Below are 19,469 nucleotides of genomic sequence, written 5' to 3' on the forward strand. Positions count from 1 at the left end.
GGTGGCTAGACGAGCTCTGACAAAGAGCCAGCAACCTCAGTGAACCTTAAGGCCATGCTCACCATGGACCCCAAAACTCCCCAGTTTCAACTTGGTTGTCTTGAGTTCTGCTCAAGACTCAGATGGCTTGGTAGGACTCAGTTTACCTGTATGGGGCCTAAGGAGCTGTCACCTGCATTTCCTCCCTCAGTTCCTCTTTTAACGGCCCACCCTGTGCTAAGGGACTTTCAGGCTCAGTGACTCCCATCCTTAGGAGTACTCACTGAAAACATCAATTACCTCCTACACTGCTCCTACAGTTGCTCTACAGCAAACTGGACCCAGACCAAAGGATCCCTCACAGGAACTCCACCACTCCTTCACCAAGTCCGCCCATATTGCTGACAAGACGGTAACACGAAGGGTGGATGTCACGATAGAGAGCCATGTTGTTTACCTTGGGGAGGACAGGCCTCCGCTTACTGAAGGGGAGGAGGGTGGAGTAGGTGAGGCCTCCTTGGCCGCAGGAGATGTAGACACAGACGGTGGGGTAGAAGAGAGCACACTGGAGCCTGAGGGGGCTGCGTCATCCGAGTCTCCTTTAGGGAGGAGTCACAGGTCAGTGGTCAGACCGCCTTCTGGTCTGGCCCCACAGCTAGCTGGAGCCTGGACTAGGGCTAGAGAGGCAGCTCTCGGGACAAGTAAAATAGGCAGAGTAGCTTGTGTGGAGGGCAGAGTATTATCTCTATTGGCTGGGAGAACTGCCTCGTTTGTCTTGTTCTGAGGCTTTGTGATAGGAAAATCAGTAGAAACGTGCTGGTCCGTAAGTCCAGAGAGACCTCCAATTCAGAGGGCTATCTGAGCAGTTCTCAGAGAGGGATGAAATTACCTGATGTGGCTGAAGATGGTTCCACAATTCCAACCTTCACAACCTGGGAAGTAATAGATGCTGGCTAGAGGCAAGTGGGGAGGTTGAGTAGTCCCACAGCTCTGCTTAGGCACCGCCTTGGGGCTTATCTAAGAGGTTTCCAAGTCCCTGCTGCTGCCCAGAACAGGAAACAGGTCCCAGCGTCCTCCCATCTATGGAGCACGGCCCAGCTCTGGGCAGTGGCAAATCCCATGTGCATGTGACTGGCCAGTCCTGACATCCATCAGAGTCAGGTGCTGGCAGGAGAAATACAGATGCAGAAGCAGGAGCTGCTTCACAGTACTATATGGGGCAAGGGGAGAGTGCTTCAGGCTTGAACGTCCCAGCACAGTGGCCAGTAGCCATATGATGCTGTATCAATTCAGAGTGAATTACAATATCAAATTCAGTCTCGGCCATGTCAGGTACCCATAGGCACTTCTGTCACTACAGAAAGCGCCCTGAACAGAATGCTATGGAGATAGCTGTGGCTGCCTGGAATCAAGTTTTATGTTGCTCTAGAGGTCTCATAGCAGGACAACCTCGCTAGAGATGAAAAAAGGCTGTGAAAACAGAACTGGGGGTGAGTCTAAAACTCCACATTCGGTTATGTCTAGCCTATGCCAGGAGGCTCAGCCTTATCTTGCAGACAAGGCTGAGCCTCCTTGTCTGTGTTGAGTTGACAGCCTGATACATCTCTCCCAGAAAAGGGACATATACTCCCATGTATCCACTATGGGAACCCAAAGCTCCCAGACCAAAAACTGCAGGAAGGAAGCAGGGGGTTATATGGCAAGGAATTAAGCAGCCCTCGCTGGCTCACACGGTGAGGAAGGTTCTTGTGTATAAGGTAATATAAAAGCACTCTATTTTGATAGGAGCCTTGGCAGGCTCAGGTTTCCAGTGAATGAAGCTGGTGATACTCACCCCAACAAAGGGAATGAACCTCTGAGAGGATTCTTCATCAGGGCTGGGAGCAAAAACAGACAGTTAGACTCCCTGGTGGAATACCCCAATCTCAGCTGTCCTTCAGCCCAGGGGCCCAGCCGACTCATCCCTAACCCCTACCCACCATGGCCCTCAGCCTTTTCACCTGCCCACAGGTACTCTTTGTCACTACAGAAAGGCCCCTGGATGACTTGGCTAATACTTGGATTTTTTTCCCCATATGTCAATATAATGATAAGCAGAGGATTCCTGCACTCCTGCAAGGAAGTTGGTGTGTAGTCCTGCGACCGGGGAGAGAACACTAGAGCTAGTGACCCTTGAGGGAAATTGTTTTTATAACAGGTGCCTGCTCAGTCCTGTCCATCTGCCTGTTTCCAGGCCTACCAAGCCAATTCCCTGCCATGTGCATGCCCCATGGAATCCAGAACTGGGCCTTCTCCAGTGACTGGGTTGCCCTTCCCAAAACCAGTACATGGAGGTTTCCTCCTGAGTCTAGGTGAAGTCAGTCATCTCTAGAGGCTACAGCTTTGGCTAAGGTGCTGAAGTGGAGAACTAGGTTCTAATAGTAACATCTAAGTGTAGCCTGAGGCTTGAGCAGGGTTGGGACAAGTCTGAGTAGCTGACTGAATGAGATACTGTCTGCATAGCATTTGGTAAAACAGTAGCTTGTCCTGGAAGTCATGGCCCATGCGCCATTAAGATACCAAGGGTTTGAGGTCAGGAGCTGACATGAAGAATGCTGTCCTCCTTCCATGCACTGCCCACTTGGGCTAGCTATGCGGTGAATCTCTGAGGAGGCTCAGCTTAGAGCATATTGTTCCACTAGCAGTCCGACTGTGTCCTGCATTTTTTGGAAGGCCTGACAGCAGGGCTAGTCCTATTTCTTTCATGCCCTTCCTGCCTGCCTTCCCACAGTGATTCCCTGATCTGAAGAGCATTTTAGCAACTGAAGTTACTTCTGCATGGTTCTCTCAACTCTACCTTGATTCCTCACACTGGTATTGGATGTCAGTGCATCTGTTTCAGAGATGTCCATGTCATCAGGCCAAGTATGGAGAAGCCTAAGATGGACGGGCTTCTCCCTATGTCTAGGCTTCAGGGTGTCCCTCAGGTGTTGCACTGCAGCAGGTACTGCCTAACACAGTTTTCAGTGACATATCTTCGTGGGAAACAGAACTTGGGTGGTGTCTAGGACAGTGATCTGTAAGTTTTCCCCTTAAATAAATAACCTTTTTATTATTCATAATTCTGAACTGGTGCGGGATTATTTTGTGACTTATATCATCAAAGGAGGGCAGTTTTGACAAGAGAAATCTCATCTCCCTTGTTTATTCCAAATGACTTGACTCCTAACCCCAATCTGTCATACTCTTTTCTGTCCACTTCATATAACACCTCAGGCCCCAAAAGCTCTAAAAATCAGACAAGCATAATCGTTCCCAGTGTGGAGGTCTGTGACCCACTGGGCTACCCATGCTCTGTGGGCCCTCTAGGACCATGGCAGAGCAGCCTCTTATCTGTGGTCTACTCTAAGATATTTGGGAACAGAGCAGGGCTGACAAGGCCATGTGTGACAAGACACAAGAGACACTGCAACATGGAGAAGCTACCAGAACTCAAAGCCAAGCTGTATCTGGGACCATGCAGACAGAACCAGCATAGGTACAGCAATTATGACACCAGTGCCATATTGCATCCTGGGCCATGCAGACAGCACCAGCATGGGTGCAACAGCAGTGACACTAGCTGGCTAACCAAGAGCCTGGATGCAGAGGCAGCCAGGCCTGCAGCACAGGTACACAGGAAGTCAAGTGGTTGGCAGTCTAAGAACCATGCCCTTGATCTGTTCTCAAGACCGCCATGATGCCAAAGACAGAGTGTAGGCCCAAGGACCAGAACAGGGGCCTTGGAGCATGTGTCGTCCCAGTATGACCTGAGGACTCAGCTGCCATCAGAGGACAGGCTCCATCCCAGCTTCGGGTAAGAGGCAGGCAAGAGCAGGTATACCCTGCCAGAGTTCAACATGGAAGGCCAAGCAACATGGGTCTCCACTGGTTCCTGGCTGGTACCCGTGCCTACCTATTGCCGGTGTCACTACTGTATTATAGGCAGAGGAAGGTCTGGGGGATAGAGAGCGTCTCCTCAAGCCTGGTTTTTTACTAGATATAAGAACAGCACAGGAGAGCATGCTGCAGGCTCCTCCTGTCACAGCCGGTGGCACAGGCCAAGCCTCAAGGCAGGAGAGAGGATGAAGGCTGGTCTTTCTCTAACTTGGGGGGTGAGCTTGTTTAGCAGGGCAAACTGGTATTCAAGGACCCTCCTCTGTGTTCTGCTGGTTTGGATAAAGGGTAGCACTACCAGCAATGAGGACCCTGGACCCATGATTCTGTCCTGGGCACTTTTCCCAGGACAAATACCTTGAGGCAAGTGTGGCAGACAGAGGGTAGGACCCTCTCAGCAACGAAAAGGGTAGCTCTGAGGGTACCTGAGAGTAGTCAAGTTTTCAGAGGGTGAAACCTTCTTAGGGAAGAAAAGCACTTTGTCCCTACTTAGGGTCCTCAAAAGCCTGGCTACCTCCCCAAAGAAACTAGAAAAACCCTTTCTGTGGCTCTGGCATCCCTGGGAGCTGACTTTATAGTGCAGAAAGTGGCTAAGGCACCTGCCATACTATGCCAGCTCCTTGACCTCCTACCTCCACACTCTTAAATTTAGGACCAACACTGGTAGTGCCACACCCTTCTGAGGCTGTGTGTGGTCAGATTACTGCTACTGTGAAGTGTGAGGGGCAAAGCTGGCACGGGGAGTCCAGACGCCAGCACCACGCTGGGTCTAACAAGAGGCTTCAGAAGCACAAACTCCTTGAGGTTGGTTCTGTGGGCTAAGGAACCCATGTGCAGTTCTCCCAAGAAAAGGGTTCATTCCTGCTCCTCAAGGAACAGGAATGCTGCCTGGGCATCAGAGGAGAGGCACTTGGGCAATGATCCTGCTAAACAAGCCCTAAAGACCAGCCTAGAGACAGATAAGGGTATAGGCCAGAGAGATGTACCTCAGGGTAAAGTCAAAGTGAAAGTGTTTTTTCCTTTTTGGGAAGGCCACCAAGAGAGAAAACACACATTAGGACTCCCTGGAGCAGCAACAAGTCCTCCACACACTAAGGCAGGAGCAGAATGGCTCCTGGTGGTCTGGCTGAATCTTTACCCACCTGGATCTGGAGCAGCAGCTGAGAGGGGATGAGGGTTCCTAGAGGATCTGGCCCTGCTACCAGGCAGTCTTTGAGTTTGGGGAACGTATTGTGTGGCACATGCAATTTAAAGAGATTTGTTGTCATTGGCGGCAGGGTCTACCCCTCCTGAGCAGGGTGCTGGGCTCACGTTAGACACCAAAGAGGTTTCCTTAGGTTCTGTGCACTTAACTCTTCTAGAAGGGTAGTGTGGTAGTTTGAAAGAAAATGGCAGCCAAAGAAAGTGTCATTATTAGGAGGTGTGGCCTTATTGGAAGAAATGTGTCAATGTAGAGGTGGGCTTATAGGTCTCATACATGCTCAAGCCACACCCAATGCTTCAGATCACTTCCTATGGCCTCTGGATCAGCTACTCCTCCAGCCGTATGTCGGCCTGTACACTGCCATGTCCTACCATGATGATAATGGACTGAACCTCTGAACTATAAGCCACCCAATTAAATGTTTTCTTTTATAAGAGTTGCCATGGTCACAGTGTCTTTTCACAGAAAAAACAAAACAAAAAACAAAAAAAAACCCTAACTAAGACAAGCAGATTGTTCAAAGGTCTGAGCCAAGAAAAGTGTGTTCAGTTCCCTAAGATCCAGTGTTGAGGAGGCCCTGCCCAGGGCCCCTCAGCTTCTTGGGAGGAAGGATCTAGATCCAGGCCAAGACCCACTCTGTCCAGTCCTTCACACACAACTCCTGAGCGCTGCCCAACTCTGGGTAGATGGGAACATGATCTGACTGTTCACTCAGAGGCCAAAGTAGGGTCAGGGGACCTGTGGGGAAGGAGCCATGTGGCCAGAACATGACCAGATATGAGGACTATAAGAACAAGTGCCTTCTAGTACATCATTGAGGATATTAACAAGCACAAAAGTAAAGGCTCTGAAAATCCAACCCGGCATTCTGACCCGATACGAATTTACTGTAGGTTCATGCTAAGCAAGCACACTCAGGTTTTTTTTTTTATACTGGCCCCTTGAGTCTATCCCATAGCCTATAAGAAGCAGAGGGGCCCCAGCCCTGGTCCACCATGTTACCTCTTCTGCTTGTAGGTCAGCATAGCCTCGGCGATGGGGAGCTGGTGAGCACAGTTGGCTCCCGAGATGTACTGGGTGATGCGTGACACGATGTCTGGTGTGTCCTGCACTGCACAAGGCAGAGGCAGCAAAGAGTCAGCATGGTGAATAGGTGGGATCTGCTGGGGTCTGGGCTGTGTCCCAGGCACTATACTCTGGCTCTTCTCTATCTCTGCTTTCTGCTAGCTGCCTCTGGCTCAAGTGCCCACCCACAATGGTCCCAGGTAGGGTCATCATGGTTTCTGCTCAAATCCTGAGGCTGGTTCTGGAGTTCCTGACTGCCCCTTCCCAATGTCATGCCACATGGCAAGGCTAAAAACTCAGGCTGGGTGAGGGAAGCCCTATAACACCCCCTCCTGTCCCACAGCATACCCTGAGAAATAGGGTCTCTATGATGGGAAGTCCCCAGGAGAAGGGGCCTTTTCTCCAAAGCAAGGACCGTAGATGCATGGGGCAGCCCCCCCACCCCCCCAACACAGTGCCCAGGCCTCACCACTGCTCTGGGCTTCCAGCTTGTTGAATAGGTCTCTCCAGGCCAGATCCTGGAAGAAGTTGTTGTAGCGGTAGTCCACAGAGCCCAGGTACCTGGCCACAGGATGGGAGCCTGGGAGCCCCAGAAAATCCATCACCACATGGAGTTGCTCAACTCCAGACAACCCAGCTGTCCTGAGCCCTCTGCTGTAAGCCTGCCAAGGGAGTTATGACAAAGTCCCCACTGACTGTTGCTCTACCAGGGAAGGCAAATGAGATGGACAAAAGCCAGCCAAGACAAGAGCCCCAGGTGAGGTGCTGCTTTTAAATTTCACTACTGGTGAACAAATGTGTTTTATAGAACTCCAAATGGCTACTGGAATTCAAGTGCACAGGGTCATAACCTATAAAGACTGCTTTGTATTTCTGGTGACCACTAGTTTGCCAGGTAACACATTCTACACGACTAGGACATTTGTCAAAGAGAAGAACAGAAAGTGACAGTAGACTTAGGTCTTACTATATAACCTGGTTCCAGGCTGATCTGAACTTGTGATTCTTAGCTTCCAAGTGCTAGGGTAGCAGGCATAATACTATGTCTGGCACACACGACTTTTCAATATAGTGAGAATAACTGTGAATTTTTATTTTATTTTTTTAAACTTTTAATGATTTATTTAACTTTATTTTATGTGCATTGGTGTGAAGGTGTCAGATCTTGTGGAACTGCATTTTCAGGCAGTTGTGAGCTGCCATGTGGGTGCTGGGAATTGAACCCGGGTCCTCTGGAAGAACAATCAGTGCTCTTAACCGCTGAGCCATATCTCCAGCCCCAACTGTGAATTTTTAAACAATAGAAGTATGTCATATTGGTACCTCTACCCTAACCAGGCTGTGTCCCTGTCTCTGAGGTCTTTCAGGTTTAGTCACAGGTGGCCAGTAGTCCAAGGTCCCTCACCCAGTGGGATGATGAGGAAGCGCATGTAGCCAAGCCAGTCAGGCGTCTTGTGAGACAGCTGCTCCACGAAGAGCCGCAGGATGGCACTGAGGTAATGCTGTGCTCCCGCCACAGCGATCTTCACAGGGGTTGGTGGCTGAGAATTGCAGTTGCAGCTGCGATCCCAAGAGGGTGGGGCAGAGAGGGACAGATGCCTCACTGTCTCTGGCCCAGGATCACCCTGCTGAGCTCCAGGGAGCCATTGCCCCTAAAGCGCAGGAACTATCAAACCCAGGATGCCCCACCAAAAGGGAGATGGGAAGCTGAATGTCTGCCTGGATCTGCCTGGGCCAGGAAACTGCTCCAGACCTCTGCTGGGGTCACTGTAAAGGGAAGCCGTCTACCAGAGAAGGCCAAATGAACTTCAAGATACCCACTGGGGATCAGAATAGAGCTGTGGGGAGTTTATGGGCAGCACATCTGGAACCATCATGATTCTCAGGATCAAATATCCCGTCTCTAAGAAGCAGGCAGGGTTGGGTAAGGAAGGATGGCAGACTCACTATCGCTGTATCCGAGAGACAATGGTGCTGAAGGCAGCTTGCACGTCAGCAGCAGAGCATGTGCATACCACAGGGAGGGTATGCTTCTGTAGGACATCCGAGAGGAACTAAAAGGGACAGGCTGACAATGACCTTGGCGTAGCACCTGGTAGTCCCTATCCATCCCTCACCACAGGTCCCAAAGGTCCATAGGAACAGCTGATCATCAGCATCCCTACTCCCCCAGCATGACTGCTGTTCTTCAAGGTCATATGAAACCTTGATTTCACAGCAGACAGGGCACACAGCTATACCCCTTACCTGTCCCTGCCAGTCAGAGGTGTTGACAAGAATAATATTCTCGGGGAGTTGGTCATCAGAGATGAGGATGTGGTTCAGTTGGTCATACACAGTTTTCCTGGGAATCTAGAGACAGTGAGGTGTCTACACAAGGAGATGCAGTACCCAGGCCTTTCAACTTCCAGCCCTGGGCCTCAATATTCCATACCCTAAAGCAGGCATAAACACTGGAAGCAAGTAAGGAAATACCTAACATGGGGGTTCCTTAGTCTGGAGTGGCAACACTTTGGGTGCTCTGATTCAGAGAGATCAATAAGATGGCTAAAACCAGCCCCAGGGTAAACAGGCTTCCTGACAAGAAGACTTATGACTGTCTTCCTATCTGCATGGAATTTCATAGTAAACATAGTAAACCTTCCAGGTTTGCCAGTTCTCAGGGCCCCTAGGCTTCTCTATTCTGCCTGTCACTTGGAGCATCCTTCCTCAGCTCCCACCCTAACCTGCAGCTGGCTCCTCGTGTCTGGACAGCGCTCATTGTCCAGGCTGTTGGCCCGCTCATTCTGTGGTCGAGCTGGCTGCCGTTCCTTCAGGGATGTGCTCCGGCCCCGGCGGCCGGCTGGCTTTGCCTCTGACCTGCTAGAGACCAGGAAAGGCATAAAACATCTGGAGTGGTAGGCCAAATGCTCACTGCAGGCTGCAAACTGAAGTGTCCCACAACAGCTGTCACACCTCCACCCAGCAGACCCTGATACGATACTGCAATTGTCCCCGCACCATGAACCCTCAGCAGTTTCATTTCCAAGAACAGCAGAATGGAAGTAGGTGGCACCCTCTGGGCATACTGGCCTTAGGGTTGCAAGCCAGCAGATGGCCAGAGACAGACTGGGTAGGGGACCCACATGTAGTTTCTGGAGTTGGCCAAAATAGCTGGCTTCCCATAGCCCCTCCCAAAGGGGTACACAGTCCCTCAGCACAGGCCCACACCTGGTGGAAGGGATGACAAGTGACTCAGTCTTGGTGATTCTCCCACTGGGTGGCAGCTTCTCAGTGAAGACATCCAGGAGAGAGGTCTCAGTCTCTGGACTGTCATCAGGTTGCCCTGATGGCTCTCGGGGGGCTGGTGAACTCTGATGGATTGAGAAGGAGCCATATGCACTCACCCTGCCAGAAACATTTACCATGCTTCTCCTATGTATGTGCTCTTGGTTTAAGGTAAGGCTCTGGGCTTCCTCTGACCTAAGGTCTTGCTGAGGCACAGGCACATGGAGGCAAGAGGAGAGGTACTTCTCTCCCACAAGTAGCTCCTGGTCCAACTATTACTAAGAGATAAGGACCAAACTTGCTGGAAACACCAACTACCCTGCACCATATCTGAGAGACTCCATGCGGGCCTGGGTCTGACAGCAAGGCTAGGAACACAGTCATCCACTGAGCTGCACAGTCATCCCTGAGGGTGGTGCACACACTTTCAGAGTATATGAACACAAAGCCCTCCATGTGGTGTTCACGTTCGGCTGCACATGGTGGATGTTCCCCATGACTGCTTACAAGGGCTACCGTGTCAGAGATGCTGTCACTTGGCTGCTGGCCTCCCAGAGATCTCATCTTCTCAGGTACATCAGCCTGCAGATGACGAGACAGGAATTGGGCTGTGCTGTAGAACAGGATGTCTACTTCTGGATAGGAGGAAGCCTAGGGAGACTAGCTGGGAATTTCACAGACTTCTAGCTCAGGATTATATTAGAAGAGTCATCTTTTACTGGGTGGCACTCTGAGCCCAGGACACATCACAGCCCAGCTAGGTACATGCTGGCTAGGCATTCAGGACACAGGGGCAGAAAGGAAGAGAAGACCCAGCCTGGTCTAAGGGTCTCACCACTGCACAGCATGGCCCTACTCACCGGGCTTGGAGGCTCTCTGTGGCTCCGGGCACTGTGGATGCTCCCTATCTCTGTCTGTGAGCTGGAGTGTGACAGGCCTTCAAAATATGGCCTGGATAAAGAAGGAATAGATGTTATTTCCCATGATCCCCAATACACTGAAAATGAGGTTCAACCCACCGCACACAGAAGGGAAGGCGGCACAGAACTCAACAGCAGAGCAGAGCTACACCCAGAGGCTCCAGTGTGGAAGAGCTGTGTGACTACACACCCACTGCTGAGGGAACCCTGCACACATGGGGGGATGCTGGAGCGATTCAACTCTAGCTGGGCACAGCTCCTGCACTGGCTATGAAGTCAGCTGCAGAAAGTGTGTATTCCAGGGCTGGCGAGATGGCTCCTTGGGTAAAGGCACCTGCTGCCAAGCCTAAACACCTGAGTTTGATCCTTGGGACACACATAGTGTGAACCCTAGCAATTTGTCCTCTGACCTCCACACTCAGGCTGTGGCACACATGTCCCCTCCCATAATAAAATTTAAATGTAAAAAAAAAAAAAACAAACCCGTCTGCTTGTGTTCACCCAAGTTGGGGCTGCCAAAAACACAAGGAGATTGGGTGTCAGCACAGAATATCTCATGTTCCTAACGAGGGTTGGGCCTGATGAGAACCTTGATATCTGTAGTCAGATAACAGAAACCAGAAGAACATTCTCAACAGCATAAAGGTACCATGGGCAAGTCCAGAACATCTAAAGCCATTCTCGACACAGTCTACTCCAGTCCAGAACATCTAAAGCCGTTCTCGACACAGTCAGTCTACTCCAGTCCAGAACATCTAAAGCCATTCTCGACACAGTCAGTCTACTCCAGTCCAGAACATCTAAAGCCGTTCTCGACACAGTCAGTCTACTCCAGTCCAGAACATCTAAAGCCATTCTCGACACAGTCAGTCTACTCCAGTCCAGAACATCTAAAGCCGTTCTCGACACAGTCAGTCTACTCCAGTCCAGAACATCTAAAGCCGTTCTCGACACAGTCAGTCTACTCCAGTCCAGAACATCTAAAGCCGTTCTCGACACAGTCAGTCTACTCCAGTCCAGAACATCTAAAGCCATTCTCGACACAGTCAGTCTACTCCAGTCCAGAACATCTAAAGCCGTTCTCGACACAGTCAGTCTACTCCAGTCCAGAACATCTAAAGCCATTCTCGACACAGTCAGTCTACTCCAGTCCAGAACATCTAAAGCCGTTCTCGACACAGTCAGTCTACTCCAGTCCAGAACATCTAAAGCCATTCTCGACACAGTCAGTCTACTCCAGTCCAGAACATCTAAAGCCGTTCTCGACACAGTCAGTCTACTCCAGTCCAGAACATCTAAAGCCGTTCTCGACACAGTCAGTCTACTCCAGTCCAGAACATCTAAAGCCGTTCTCGACACAGTCAGTCTACTCCAGTCCAGAACATCTAAAGCCATTCTCGACACAGTCAGTCTACTCCAGTCCAGAACATCTAAAGCCGTTCTCGACACAGTCAGTCTACTCCAGTCCAGAACATCTAAAGCCGTTCTCGACACAGTCAGTCTACTCCAGTCCAGAACATCTAAAGCCGTTCTCGACACAGTCAGTCTACTCCAGTCCAGAACATCTAAAGCCATTCTCGACACAGTCAGTCTACTCCAGTCCAGAACATCTAAAGCCGTTCTCGACACAGTCAGTCTACTCCAGTCCAGAACATCTAAAGCCGTTCTCGACACAGTCAGTCTACTCCAGTCCAGAACATCTAAAGCCATTCTCGACACAGTCTACTCCAGTCCAGAACATCTAAAGCCATTCTCGACACAGTCAGTCTACTCCAGTCCAGAACATCTAAAGCCATTCTCGACACAGTCAGTCTACTCCAGTCCAGAACATCTAAAGCCGTTCTCGACACAGTCAGTCTACTCCAGTCCAGAACATCTAAAGCCATTCTCGACACAGTCAGTCTACTCCAGTCCAGAACATCTAAAGCCGTTCTCGACACAGTCAGTCTACTCCAGTCCAGAACATCTAAAGCCATTCTCGACACAGTCAGTCTACTCCAGTCCAGAACATCTAAAGCCGTTCTCGACACAGTCAGTCTACTCCAGTCCAGAACATCTAAAGCCATTCTCGACACAGTCAGTCTACTCCAGTCCAGAACATCTAAAGCCGTTCTCGACACAGTCAGTCTACTCCAGTCCAGAACATCTAAAGCCGTTCTCGACACAGTCAGTCTACTCCAGTCCAGAACATCTAAAGCCATTCTCGACACAGTCAGTCTACTCCAGTCCAGAACATCTAAAGCCGTTCTCGACACAGTCAGTCTACTCCAGTCCAGAACATCTAAAGCCGTTCTCGACACAGTCAGTCTACTCCAGTCCAGAACATCTAAAGCCGTTCTCGACACAGTCAGTCTACTCCAGTCCAGAACATCTAAAGCCGTTCTCGACACAGTCAGTCTACTCCAGACCAACACAGATGACTTGACACCCCTTAGGCCACAATAGACCAAGCCTGACAAAGCCATTTCAAACCAATCCAACATAGCCATTAGACCACTAATGGCTACTCTAGACCAGCCGGGCCAACTCTTGCCAATCCAGACCAACCTGGACCAATGTATCTGACTTCAGCATATCAAGTGTGAGTGAAGAAATAGGAGATAAGGAAAACAGAAAACCAAGAGATGTTAAAAAAAAGTCATGCAAAAATACCAGACAGTATACCTGCACAGCCATATGGGTGATGAAGCTATACAGAAATCTAGAGATGTAGGGTGTCACTTATGCATGGCCACCCGGGATCATGGCCCCAAAGTGATCACATATCACCCCAAAACTACAGGTATCCATCATAGTTAATGTCATGGGGCTCAAGAAGATCCAGACTCTCTGGGAAGACCCAGTGTAATCCCATAAGTCACTACAGACATGAGGCAGAAGGACCAGTGTTGAGCACAAGGGGGGCTGAAGTGGAAGAGAACAAGGAACACTGGCTTGCTTGATCTAAAGGGCATTCCCCATGACAGCAGTTCAACATGCTGACCTGAGCCCAGTAAGTCATAGGCAGAAAAAGAAGCCAAGGCCTGAGGATGCCACCTCAGAATGGGCAGCATAATAGATCTTGGAGTTTATTTATTTAATGAACAACGTCTCACTCTATAGCCCAAACTGCCCTTAAACTCAGTAATCCTCCTGCTTCAGTCTCCCAAATGCCAAGACTACAGGCATAACCAATCAAGCCCAGCAGTAACGAATGATTATTCATTACTGAGAATTATGGTTAATTAATTACAAGACACAAGAAACCCAATTTTTTTGTGTTTCTCTCTACTGTCCAGATTAGAAACTTAAAAAGTGAAGGGTCTTTAACTTTTTAGAACTTCCTGAGTCTCCCTGTTCTCAGTCGCTACACCAAGACCTAAATCTATAAACTACCTGTCCTGAGGCTAAGCCTCTCCAGGTCCCACCAGTCCACAGCACATGTGTGTGTACTGGCCTGCTTTCCTTCTTTTCTTTCTGCCCTAGGTCAGGCTGGTCAGCTGTCCTCCCAGCAAAACTAAAGAGGGGCACTGTTGCCTATATAGTAGTCTCCTGCAGTTTCCAGTATACCTCAAACTTGAGGACAGTAGGGGCACCTTGGGGCCATTCATTCTTCTGCAGCCTGCCTCAAGGACCAAGTTGTGGCGTCACAGAAAACCTTCCAGCTTCAATTCTTTCCCAGATGCTCCCCTCCCCACCTCCAGATGGTTATGATGTTCACCATGCAAGCATCGTGGTCTATTAACATGGTTACTACTCACCCCGAGAAATACTCCGCCTGAGCTCCAATGGGTCAGAAGCAGTTACACCCTCCCACACAAAGGTTTTTTCTTCTGGTCATCGGGGAAAGCTACCTGGCTTTGTTCCCCACTATAACCTTGGACTTACCCCATATTGCCTCCTCTCAGGATGTCTCTGCTGGTCTACCCTAAGAGAACTGTGCAAGCCTATGGTGTCCCAGGGTCAAATATGGGTCACAATCACAGGGCAACTCAAACCAACCAAGATCATTCCAGAACAATAGTGTCAGGCCATTTGGAATTCCTTCTAGACTCAAGCTTATTAGAAGTAACAATTTCAACCTGGCGTGGCTTACCTAAGCTTGGGCTTGGGGGTGCTAAGGACACTGTCATCATCGTCCATGTCAGGGCCACTGTCGCTGGGGTTCTCCACATCCAGAGTGTCATAGAGAAGATCCAGGTCCTCCTCCACCTCAGGAACATGTTCTGCAGGGTCTTGCTCCGAATCTAAGACCTACAGCAATGCTGACATGTATGACAGCCCCCACAGGGCCTGTGCCACTGCTTGGTTAGTAGTCGAAGGCAAACAAAGGGGGATGTGCAGCAACAAGACCAGGAGGACAAACAGTGAAACAAAAGAACACTTGACTGCCAAAACATCCTATTTTGTTGGCTTTCTTCTCTCTCTCTCTCTCTCTCTCTCTCTCTCTCTGTGTGTGTGTGTGTGTGTGTGTGTGTTCGTGTTCACAGGACAGAGGCTGATGTCAAATATCTTCCTCTTAAGCTAGACACAGTGGTGCACACCTTTGATCTGAGCACTCAGGAGGTGAAAGTAAGAATCTCTTGAGTTCGAGGCCAGCCTGATTTGTAGAGTGAATTCCCGGAGGGCCAGAGCTATACAGAGAAACTTTGACTTAAAAGAAAAAAACAAAACAAAACAATGCACACAAATAAACAAAAATCCCTCTATCTCTTTGTGCCTCATTTTTGAGATTGAGCTTCCCACTGAAACTGCAGCTTGCTGTTGGCTACACTAGCTGGACAACCAGCGCCAGCAATTCTCCTGTCTCTACTTACCCAAGCACTGTGGTTACAGGTGTACATAGCCATATCAACTTTTAAGAAATGCTGGTGAAGCCAGGTGGTGGTCGTGCATTCCTCTGAGCCCAGCACTTGGGAGGCAGAGACAGGAGAATCTTGTGAGTTCAAGGCCAGCCTAGCTTAAAGAGCCAGAGTGGAGCCAACAGGCAGGGCTACAGAGTTGGTCCTAGCCATGACCACTTAGTGTTTTTTTTTTAAGTGCTGTTGGTCAGAAAATGATACAAATACACAATAAAAAATGGATTCAGATGAAAAAGACCTCTAAAAGGCTCACATTATTAGATAAATGTATATGGGTTTATGAGAAGAAAGAATACAGAAAGCCATAGATTAAAGGAGTAAAGATAGTATAAGAAATATTAAAAAGTAATAGAGTAAAAGAAATAAGCCATGTAAAGATGGAATATACAGAGAGAGTCTGGATTATGTATATTATTGTGTTTTCTTTAAATTTTTAATTGCTGAAAAACATTTGATTCTGGGGGCTGCTAAGCTAAACCAACATAAATATTTCACTTCAAAATTTGAGTCTAAGGATATGCTACTTTGGAAAAGAGGTTTTGCTTTTGTTTCTACAGAGAATAGGAACCTGTGGATTCCAGGCTAATATGGTTTGATAAAACAAGATCCCCCACAAAGGTCTCCATGAATCCTAAAAATATTTCATCCAACAAACAGCAGGAAGCAGTTGGGAGAAAACTATGCCTAAATTCCCAAAATGATTGCTTATAAATGTTTGTTTTCATTTAAAGGAGGATATGATAAAGAAATGAATATTTTGCATTGGTATAGATCTCGGTCTATTGATACAAACTTAAGGTAGATTTATTACACTGTGTATATGTATTTCTGTTCTTTTTTTTTGTGTGTGTGTGTTTTGTATTTCTGTTCTTGTTTAAGGTATTATGTGCAGCTCATTAAAAATATAATGCATAATTAAGAAATACAGATTAATAGATAGTCATCTGTAACAATCAAACTTTTAAATACATTAGTTAGGTTTTCTAGAAATACAGAGATATATTTAAGTTAGATAGATAATCTTCAGCACTTCAAAGACCTACAGAATATGGCATTTTAAAAGGTTTTAAGAACTTAGACTTTTCTCAACAACGAGACATGTCTGCTTCTGGTTACACCAATTACATCAGAGAGGTTGGTGGGCACTGAAGAAACGCATTATGGAATTTGCCTTTAATGTGACAAGGCTAGCCATTTGGGCAAGAAACTGCTCTTGCCTGGACTGTTTGATGGTACGCTGTATGAATTGGACATGCAGGACCCACAGAAAAGTGACTGTTGGACTTTCCAAAAGATGGGATGGTCCTTCAGGGTTCCTGCTACATAGAAGAAACTGCTAGACATTCTGTAGTACACAGGAGACAGCAACTGATGATATTCTGCCATTACAAGGCAGAACAGATCTTCAAATTTCCTGTTTCATGGAAAAGTCTGCAAGATACTATGGACCCACATGCTGAAGATGGATGGCCTAATATTACAGAAGAACTCTGGGTGACTGTCCAGACAGTGAGATGTCTCTGTCAATTCTAGAGTTTTGGAAGTTGCTTATAATGTATTTCCTGTTAAGTTAGGAAATATTATATCCTTCTGGGATCTTTGATGGAGTTAAAGAGAGACAGCTGTAGTTTTGCTTAGTTATAATAAAAGATAAATTAGATATAAAATTTTAGACTCACAAAGAAATACTGTTAACTGTAATTCTTACTTAATAACTGTTTTGCTATATGTAATTTTACTATGTTAAAATCAAAACCTTCCTTTTCAATTAGACAGAAAAGGGGAGATGATATGGGATGCCCTTCTGTATATGTGTTGCTTTTCTCAGCTAATGAGTAAAGCTATTTAGACTAATGGCTTAGTAGAGTAAGGAAAATCTGAACAGAGATAGAAAGAAAAAGTAGGCGGAGTCAAAAAGACACCATGTAGCTGCTGAAGAAGAAAGATGCCTGCCAGAATATTACCAGTAGGTCACAGCTTCGTGGTAATGCACAGATGAATAGAAATAGGTTAATTTAAGATGTAAAAGCTAGCTAGGAATATGACTGGGACATCAGCCAAACAATGTTGTAATTAACATAGTTTCTGTGTGATTATTAGATCGGGAGACCAGGGCGCAGTCTCTGTTTACAAAATGCAAGTGGGAAGATGATATAAAATCAAAAAGAACTAGATCTTAAAGATTTGGAAAAGTCCCAGCTAGACCAGGCTGTAGAGTGAAAGTAGGAACTGGAGAGATGGCTCTGTAGTTTATAGTGTGTATTGCTCTTACAGAGAACCAGAGTTCAGCTCCCAGCACCCAAGTCAGGCAGCTCACGACTCTGTAACTCCAGCTCAAGGAACCCAATGCCCTTTTCTGTCCTTTGTGGACACTGCAGTCATGTGCACAAATACCCACACAGATATGCACACATGCACACAACTAAAAATAAAGCATTGTTTAAGATTAAGCATGTTAGGCCACAAGAAGTTTGAAAAGAGCAATATGCATAGAGGGAGCGAGGACCCACTCAACAGAATGACATGAGACAATTCAAAGATGCTTCCATGTTGAGGTCCTGAGGGCAGTATGGTTTCAAGTGGTTGCTCCTGAGGCACAGAGCTATTGTCTTCACAGGGTCCATGTGTGGTCAGGCTGCAGGAATGGCCCCTTAGACAGCATAGGAAGCCAATGTGTATGGCAACTATAAGTGCTAACTCTTCAAAGTTTGTAAAAAATATGGCCATTTCAAATTGGTTGTTACAGGATGTGCTGTCCCAGGCAGAGGCCCGAGATGGAAGCAGGGCCATGTCTAAAAACCCTCTCCAGGGAAATACAGAGAAGTGATGGCAGTGGGGTGCTCTGAGAGGCAGAACTACAGTCTCTAGTCATAATGCCTGCTCAAGCGCTATAAGGCACATAGCTGCTATCTGAGACAGTGTAGGGTGCACTCAGGGACACTGTGGGGTGCAATGCCAGGTCCTAGAGCCCTGGCTCCAAATCAATGTGTCCTGAGGGCAGAGTATTGAACCAAAGAAGGGTTTTCTAGCCTTAAGACTGAATGTTTGGGAAATGGGAAGACAGTTCAGCAGTTCAGAGCACTGGCTGCCCTTACAGAGGAATGGTGTTTAGTTCCCAACAGCACCCACATGGCAGTTCACAACCATCTGTAACTCACACACACACACACAAAAATAAAGTATAAGAACTGTGCCCTGCTGAGTTGTGGACTTACTTGGGAGCAGTTACCTACTCCCCCTTTCTCCTTTTAGAACAAAGTGCCTGCCTTGTGCTGGTCTCATAACTTCCTTTGGTTTCATGCTCACGCCTGGACAAGTACTGGTACAGACAGCAGTCAGACACCAAGAATCTGAGTTGACGCTACAGTGAAGTCAGATTTTAAAGGCTATTGGGACAAAATGAAAATATTTTCTGTGTGGGAAGAAAATGAATTTTGAGGTCTCGGGGAAGAATGTTTTGCTCTGAAAATTTGCATCCCCCTAAACTTTTTTCTGTGTAGACCATGCTATTCTCCTGAGAGCTGGGATTAAAGGCATGCGCCACCACTGCCTAGCTTCCCTAAAATTCGTATGTTGAAACCTAACCTTCAAAGTGGTTCAGTAAGAGGCCTTTGGTCTTGTGCTGCTCCCATCCACTGTGTGAGGATGTGAAGATGCAGCACTGTCTATGAAGATCGAGCCCTCTCCAGATAAGAATCTGCCAGCACCTTTGGCCTTTCAGTCTCCAACTATGAGCAGCATCCTTTGGACGTACACACACGCAACTCACCTGCCATTTTCTTTTTGGTTTTTCAAGACAGGGTTTCTCTGTCTATCTCTGACTGTCCTGGAACTCACTCTGTAGACCAGGCTGGCCTTGAACTCATAGAGACGCACCTGCCTTTGCCTCCCTGAGTGCTGGGATTAAAGGTGAGCACCACCACCGCCTGGCACCATTTTCTTTTTTAATTATTATTATTTTATGTGTATAGGTGTTTTGCCTGTATGTATGTCTGTCAATCACATGTATGTCTGGTGTTGGTAGAGGCCAGAAGGGGGCACTGGATCCTACGGAAGTTTTTAAGTTGTCATGTGTGTGCTAGAAATTGAACTTAGATCTTCGAGAAGAGCAGTTAGCCAGTGCTCTTTTCTGCTGAACTGTTGTCTCTCCAGCCCCTGTATTTTGGTTACAAAGATCAACAAGTTTAGTTCTAGCACAATAATGCCAGTTTAAGATAATCAGCAGCTCCACACAGGTGCAGGCACACTCTAGGACTGCTATGTGGTTTGTGAGTTGGA

General features: G+C 47.8%; 1 protein-coding gene across 7 annotated transcripts in view; it reads right to left on the minus strand.

The window, feature by feature from the left end:
* Pacs2 (phosphofurin acidic cluster sorting protein 2) overlaps positions 1-19,469 on the minus strand; it is a 67,118-nt gene that overhangs the window by 4,444 nt on the left and 43,205 nt on the right. For 3 of the 7 annotated variants that reach the window (XM_075948395.1, XM_075948389.1, XM_075948394.1), the window contains 14 exons: positions 14,426-14,583; positions 10,291-10,381; positions 9,938-10,012; positions 9,374-9,516; positions 8,890-9,025; positions 8,411-8,515; positions 8,111-8,217; positions 7,569-7,723; positions 6,633-6,743; positions 6,101-6,209; positions 4,881-4,913; positions 1,814-1,856; positions 869-911; positions 437-578 (listed from right to left, as the gene is read on the minus strand). In XM_075948395.1, the coding sequence (XP_075804510.1) occupies positions 437-578; positions 869-911; positions 1,814-1,856; positions 4,881-4,913; positions 6,101-6,209; positions 6,633-6,743; positions 7,569-7,723; positions 8,111-8,217; positions 8,411-8,515; positions 8,890-9,025; positions 9,374-9,516; positions 9,938-10,012; positions 10,291-10,381; positions 14,426-14,583 (1,451 nt within the window). The remainder of the gene's footprint in view (positions 1-436; positions 579-868; positions 912-1,813; positions 1,857-4,880; positions 4,914-6,100; positions 6,210-6,632; positions 6,744-7,568; positions 7,724-8,110; positions 8,218-8,410; positions 8,516-8,889; positions 9,026-9,373; positions 9,517-9,937; positions 10,013-10,290; positions 10,382-14,425; positions 14,584-19,469) is intronic. The other 4 variants (XM_075948393.1, XM_075948392.1, XM_075948388.1 and 1 more) reach the window with 3 other exon arrangements.

The sequence above is a fragment of the Microtus pennsylvanicus genome, chromosome 14, assembly GCF_037038515.1.
Source record: "Microtus pennsylvanicus isolate mMicPen1 chromosome 14, mMicPen1.hap1, whole genome shotgun sequence".
NCBI classification, from domain to species: Eukaryota; Metazoa; Chordata; class Mammalia; order Rodentia; family Cricetidae; genus Microtus; species Microtus pennsylvanicus.